Source organism: Squalius cephalus (genome assembly GCF_949319135.1).
Source record: "Squalius cephalus genome assembly, chromosome: 24".
Taxonomy (NCBI): Eukaryota; Metazoa; Chordata; class Actinopteri; order Cypriniformes; family Leuciscidae; genus Squalius; species Squalius cephalus.
Genome location: NC_137145.1, coordinates 14298847 through 14305801, shown reverse-complemented (window position 1 = coordinate 14305801; position 6955 = coordinate 14298847). Strand labels below are relative to the sequence as shown.

Sequence of the window (6955 nt, the reverse complement as noted above, 5' to 3'; positions counted from 1 at the left end):
TTGTGTGGGTCAACCTGCATCTGCTGCTGGAGAAGGCCAGGTACAAGAGAGAACAAATGTGATACCCCTCTCAGAGAACCTCAAAAATTAAGATTGTATTGTATTATGTAGTTCAGAGTTAACAGGAGGAGACAGAAGAGAGCCAAAAAGAATATTTCTTTCCATTTGTAGTGATCGGAGGGAGCAGTAAAAGTAAAAATAAGGTTATGTATGCAAATCTCACCTTTACTTTCTGTTGGTGATGGTAAATTTGCCAAGCTATATGGACATGCATAGCACACCACTTTCCTGGTTTCTTTGGAGACAGAAAGACAAGGCAAGGTTTTCATGTTTAGACATGACTAAATTCATGTTAGTTTTATTTTTTGTTAATCTAGCACTTTTATAAAAGAATATCGCGAACATCTGACAAGATTATCTACAATTTTATGTAATACTGTTGAGCACTTTTAAAAGTGAAATTTAACTTAAAATGTTAATTTCAAGTTTCTTTACTTATTCCCATATTTTGGGCATGGCTGCAAATTAATTAAGCAAAATGTCATTACAAAGTGTTTTCAGATAAGGGAGTCATATAGTGTCTCCTATAGACTCTGAAATGAGACCGTTGAGTCCCAGCACACAGCTAATTAAAGAGACTGTGGAGCGGAAGGCAGGTGCTCAGTGTAAGGTGGGATTAAACTGTAATGAGCTTTTACTCTATTTCCTTCATAGTCCTGTGGGGAAACAAACTGAATAACTGATAAAGCAGTCTTACCCTGAGAACTGGCCGGAACGGATCTGTCAGCTAGAGAGGAAAGGGAAAAAGAGTGCAAGTGAGAGAGATTAGGGACACAAAGCTGTCAGTCAGGGCTTTTAATTAGCATCCGAGCATCACTTCATCACTGACCAAATTAAAATGTTAAAATTTCCCTTTCTAATGAAGCATTTCGTGGAATAATTAGGCCAGAATTTAGAGTATTCCCCTTCCTATCACTGCCAGCATACCAATGTGGACAACAGTTTATCATGACTGACAAATATGATGGTTAGTTTGCCAGCAGTAGTTTAAAAACCACAGTCATCACAGTTTGTTCGTTGCAAACTGTGCTTTTGGGGTGCTTACCCGAGGGTCTTTCTGAAGAAGTGTGTGTGGGACGGCTCCAGGCCTGGCTGCCACGTCTAAAGGATTTGAGGTCTATAGTGTACAAAGACAAAAATTAAGCATTCTCAGCTTATCACAAGATACCTTGGGCCTTATGATTTCCGCGATGCAGAAAACCCAGACGGAATCGCGGAATCTAGTCATAAAAACGGAATTTACTGTATAACGCAGAATTTCATGGAAGTTGTCACATTTTTGATTAATAAATAAAAGCAGGTCAGTACACTTTAAATCAAAACACAATATAGACTAGTTTCTGTGAATATTAAACCACAAAAAAAACTATTTAAATATGAATCCTGCATGTTCTGCGTAGAATGAATGGTGCAGATGCGGCCACACACACTGCAGTTCATTACCACACACACACACACACACTGAAGCACGCATGCTTTCAGCCTCGCTATATGAGGACATGAACTTCATCTCCAGAGCTGCTCTGAGAGTCACTTTACATGCATTTTACCATTTCATTAGAGAAAATCTATCGTCATATCATGAACACACAGAAACTCAAAGATCTTCACGGCAACCCGTCAAAATAAGTTTGGTTTAACTTGAAGAAATTGTGACAAATATATTACTGTTGTACAGTAGAATTTAGCTATGTCTCAATGTAATTATTAAAACTTTATTTTTTAAATAAAAAAGTTTAATTTCATATGATTAAAAGACAAATTTAATTAGTTTTATGCCTTCCTTTGATTGCCAGAAAAAATTAAATACACAACACAGAATTTCTGAAATAAAAATAATTTTTCTTAGAAATTTTATTTTTAAATTAATCAATTGTTGTTGTTATAAATTAAAATGAAAATGAAAAAAAAAAAAAAACAACAAAAAAAAACAACGTAATTTGGAAAAAAAAAAAACGGATTTCATAGGGCCCTAGATACCTAAATCTTCCAGTACCATCTCTCACTTACTCAACCATTACTGTTAGCTAACTGGGGACATCACCAGACTGTACACGTTAAAAAAAACATAAGAAATTGATTCTCTATTTATACTATACATAAAATTAAAGTAGTAACGGACTGTCTGAGATCTGTTTATGTTTAGCCAGATCCATTCCATGTGTGCAGGAGTACACTCAGAAGAGCACAGGAGGTTAGTTTTGGGAGTTGTCTTGACATTCCGACATTCAGGGTTTGATATTGTGATACCTTGGGCTGGAACGCTCCCTGCAGAGATCCGAAGGGCCCCGTCGGCGGGATGACGGGAGGAATGCCAGACACTGCTGGGGGGTAAGAGTGGAACAGCTGAGAAAAGAAAAATGATATAAGACACAGTTACTCCAAGAGGTTCTTGTTTGATCGTGTCAGCTGTTTACAGTTATACAGTGAGACCAGAGCCTGCAGGTCGCTGTACAAACTAACAACTACACAAGATCAGCTGCTGACATTTAAATGGCCCTCTTCATTACATACTGCATAATATAAAGCGTCATAACATGAAAATACGCACCATGTGAAAATAATTCACAACAATGTTTTGCTTAGTTTTTCTCTTTATAAATGAATAAATGAAAGAAAGTGACTACAAAGCACCTATTCTACTCCATATAATGATACAACCTTCATCTGACCCTTGGCTGTTGTGACATTCAACAAAGATTAACAGCAAGATGAATTTACAATACGGGTCACTCTCTAAACCTGCTCTGATAGCAATGACTGTTATTATCACAACGCACTGCATAATGCATGTAATTACTGCAGAGTGTGTGTTCTTGGGTGGGTGTCACAAAAGAATCATTGCTAAATGGCGACTCCGTAATTGAAGGGCAGAGATCAAATAAATTAAAGTTGCATTAACCTGTTGGACAGACAAGCAGAATGAAACAAATTTTATCTCTAACCTGATTCCAGCAGTATCCAGCAAGGCATTTCAGTAAAAACACATATTGCAGCCAATCTGCTTAAAGGGATACTTCACCTCTGGAAAGATGAATGTGTATTTAAAATAGGTCATTTATGTAGAAGAAATGTGAAATTATTTTTGAATTTTGAGCTTTCTAGACTAAGAAAAGCCAAAAAATGTATTTTTGGCTTATGTGGATAAAAGACAACAACTCCCAGAATGCACTTGCTTCGCTGCCCTAGGAGGCCACTCCCAAGCCACGCCTACCAGTAAGAGAGCGCAGTTGAAAACAACAGTTGGCTACTAGTGAGTCTCCGTGATGAGTTTGCCCGGGATTTCGAGATCGCCCAAAATGTCCGGGATTCGGCTTTTGCGTTTACAGTCGCCATTCATTATGTTTACTGTGGCGAGCAGGACGAGGCTGAGGGATGCGGGAGAACGGCGCGAGGCCAGTGGCGTGATTACTGAGACGCACCGGTCTCGCATCTCTCACGGAGGAGCGGGAATTTTCTTAGCAATGTTAAAACGCACATCAACCGATCACTTGTTTAGCGTTCATGTAAACACTACATTCAGATTCACCAATCAGAATGAATTCAGTTAGATTGAAACAAAAGGTGTGCATGTAAACAATGAATGGCGACTGCAGAAAGCAAAAGCTGAATCCCGGACATTTTGGGCGATCTCGACGGCCGGACATGTCCGGGAAAAAGAGGATGGTAACCCCTACTACTCAGCTTTCTCCTACTACTCAGTTTTCTCCACAGAACAAGAGCCTGTTAACTTAGCTTCCAAAGAAAGACGGCTGACTGTGTGTACATTCTGTGAGTGAGATCCCACCTCCTATGGGCGGGTTGAAAACATGCAGAACAGCCCCTACTACTGGCTGTAGTCTTTAGCCTCTGGCCAAAAAATCCTCCGATGACGCAAAATGACGATTTTTGCGTCATCGGAGAATTTTTTCCAGACAAAAATTACATAAATCTCTCTTCTCAGGGGGATATGAGGGTGGAAAGCACGGTAATTTGAAAATACTACAGGTTTTCTACTAATACAAAGCTTAATGCTAAATCCTGAAGTATCCCTTTAATACATTTTTTAATGAAAATTTGTGCCCTTAATACATTTAGAATGTAGTAAAGTGTTTTAAAAAACACTTTACTACATTCTAAAAAAAGTTTTTTTGTTGTTGTGTTTTTTTAAATAAAAGTGTAATAAGGCACTTGAGAGGCCTATTGTAAATATAGCTATGGCTGCGTGTGGTACCTAAAAATGCCCTAAGCTGTGACCAGCATAGCCCCTATTGCTTAAAACACCCATAATATAAAGTATGATGAAAATAAATGAAGCAGACATAAAAATGACAATGACCACTACACTAAACAAGAAGAAAAAAAGCCACCACAGCAAATTACAAAAATATGACAAGGACTCACGCTGTGTCTGTAGAAGGGGTCGACTTTAGTGGGGTATTTGTCAAACTGCAAAGGAAAGGATAAACAGAGCTCAGTACACACAGGAGTCTTTCAGGCCTACAAAAAATGTACTCCTGACAAATATCTTGTTGAGTCATGAGGCTCAAAACAAATACCAAATGCTTTAATGTGCTCTCCAGAAAGGTGTGATTGGTTGGCAGTAAAATGGTCTCTGCCCTGATTAATGAATTTTAGCACAGATCAGAATGTAGCCCTGCATTATTCCTGCTGCCCCCATCCAGAATATTGTTTTGCGTTTTACAGTGAATTATCACACGGGATTTCCCTTGTTAATATGTATAACTCAGCAATTCTGTGAGTGGTCAAGTAGAAGCCATTCGGCTGTCTAAAAATAGTCCTATAAACAGCTCATTTAATGAGGTTTGAGTGGTCTAATCTGTATCCAGAGAGAATGTTTCCCACTCGTGAGTAAACAATGTGGCTCTCAAACTAGTTTTATACTCTCATTAGCTAACAGAGCGCCATTCTCAGAGGCTTTTGAGCCTGGCATGGTTCAAAAGCCACTTTTAAGCCTCTGTGGGCACTGTGGTTATGATCGAGCTGTGTGTGGGAGTGTCTGTATGAAGCCTCAAATCACTAATCAGCTCTGCTGCTTGCCAACCAAAAGCCCTCAGTCAAAACTCCACCAGACCAAAATGATGTCATTAAACGGAATGAATAAACTAGTATTAAGTTCTCAAGGCTTGGCTGGAACAAAAATGTATTGCCAGTGGCTCTGACTGCCAATTCTAAAATCAGGGCAGAGAACAGAGGGTGGAGAAGCATGCCAGAGAAAAACAGCAGTTTTTCAACATAGAAAAGCCACATTGTGGCAAGAGAGAAATGTTACAATCAAGAAAGCGAGCCACTGCCATTACTGAATAATGTACCATACCTGTTTATAATTCAGCAGTCGGTACGACACATACACATGCACAAATTTAGTAGTTGCTTACAGTGTTCCCACAGTTTTTGACAATGATTTCTGATGATTCAAGGATTTTTACAAATCATTTTGATGCATTTGATTTTGACAGATTCGCTAACAAATTCATTATATGTGATCCGGTTTGATGATTCATTAAAAGGACTCACAATAGAAATTTCCATGACCGTGGGAACCCTGTATCTTATATACATGCATTTGGTTTTTATTAGGGCTGCACGATGTGTATTTTTTAGCATCGATATTGCGATGTGCGCATCCACTATAGTCACATTGCTGCATGTGCGATGTAGTATAGGGTTCGTAGTTGATCCGTAATCCGTACGGGCCAGCTGCTTCCCCGGTTCAGAACGCATGTGATTCGCAGAGTAATTGCAAAGTTTAACCATCATAGAGTGACATCATTTGCATGTGTTTTTAAGTCCTGTCTGTTTAAACATCAAGTGCAAGAAGACTGGAACTCGCAGAATGAAACGCATGTTTGTGTGCACACACAGAGCCACGCAGACAGCATTATTGTGAAGTTCGTGAACACCAAATTCCCTTCCTTATCGATTTGTGCATTAACGAACATGTGCACGGAAAATTAAGTCAAAATGCCCGTCTCAACGAGTTTCCTCGTAAACAGTTGGTTATGAGTTGTAAACAGAGAAAGAAAACGGATGCTTGTCATTACCGATAGTGGATAGTGTATTCGTCTTAAAGTGACAGCAGCCCAATATACCCGCAGCTGTTTGTGTCACCAAAGTTCATCAAACAACAAAAGAGAAAGAGAAAATCACTTTTGTAGCTTTAACAAAGACAAACTATTAATTATATGAATCATATTTAATTTATACAGTGAAGTCTATGCAGTGTTATTTTACATTTGAATTTTCAATGTCTGTACCTGAATAATTAATTTAACTGAAAAACATAAAGCACTGATTATTTAATATGTGTCTTTGTTCTATTGTATTTATCTAGGCTTGTAATTTGTTTATTATTTTCTATGCAGATGCACAACCCTACAAAATTACTCCAATCATCCTAGAATGATTCATTCTTTCAAATAGAGCTATTAAAATCATGGTGAAATGGTTTTCATTTCGCAATATATATCGCAATGTCAGTTTTTTCCAATATCGTGCAGCCCTAGTTGTTATGTTTTTTTATGTTGTTTCATTCATTCAGTTACCCATTCAACCATTCAATTATACAATCACTCAACCATCACCACAATGTAATTTTTTTTTAGAGTTGTGTTCCACTTATCCTCACATTTCTGGCTGGGGTACGCACCATGGGCGGTGCAGGCGTGGGCATGATGGCGTGGGGGAAAGGGGTGAAGGTGTGCTGGTGTGTGTGTTGGTGTGTGTGCTGGTGCTGATGCTGATGCTGATGCTGGTGCTGGTGGAACTCAGTCCGCAGGTATGGAGGGGGACCCAGTGATGCCCCGCGATCAGCACTCTGAGACGCCAGGAAACGAGTATTTAATTCCTGCCGGAGAATGTCTTGTTCTGTGAGAAGAAAGAGGTAGGCAAACAA

The 6955-nt window shown here is 39.0% G+C and overlaps 1 protein-coding gene across 1 annotated transcript in view; it reads right to left on the bottom strand.

Annotated features, from left to right (window-relative positions):
• Positions 1-6955, bottom strand: part of auts2a (activator of transcription and developmental regulator AUTS2 a) — a 335804-nt gene that overhangs the window by 5057 nt on the left and 323792 nt on the right. The window contains exons 9-15 of the mRNA XM_079860573.1: positions 6689-6927; positions 4444-4488; positions 2311-2406; positions 1106-1177; positions 758-787; positions 224-295; positions 5-26 (exon numbers count right to left, since the gene is read on the bottom strand). Coding sequence (XP_079716699.1) covers positions 5-26; positions 224-295; positions 758-787; positions 1106-1177; positions 2311-2406; positions 4444-4488; positions 6689-6927 — 576 coding nt within the window. The remainder of the gene's footprint in view (positions 1-4; positions 27-223; positions 296-757; positions 788-1105; positions 1178-2310; positions 2407-4443; positions 4489-6688; positions 6928-6955) is intronic.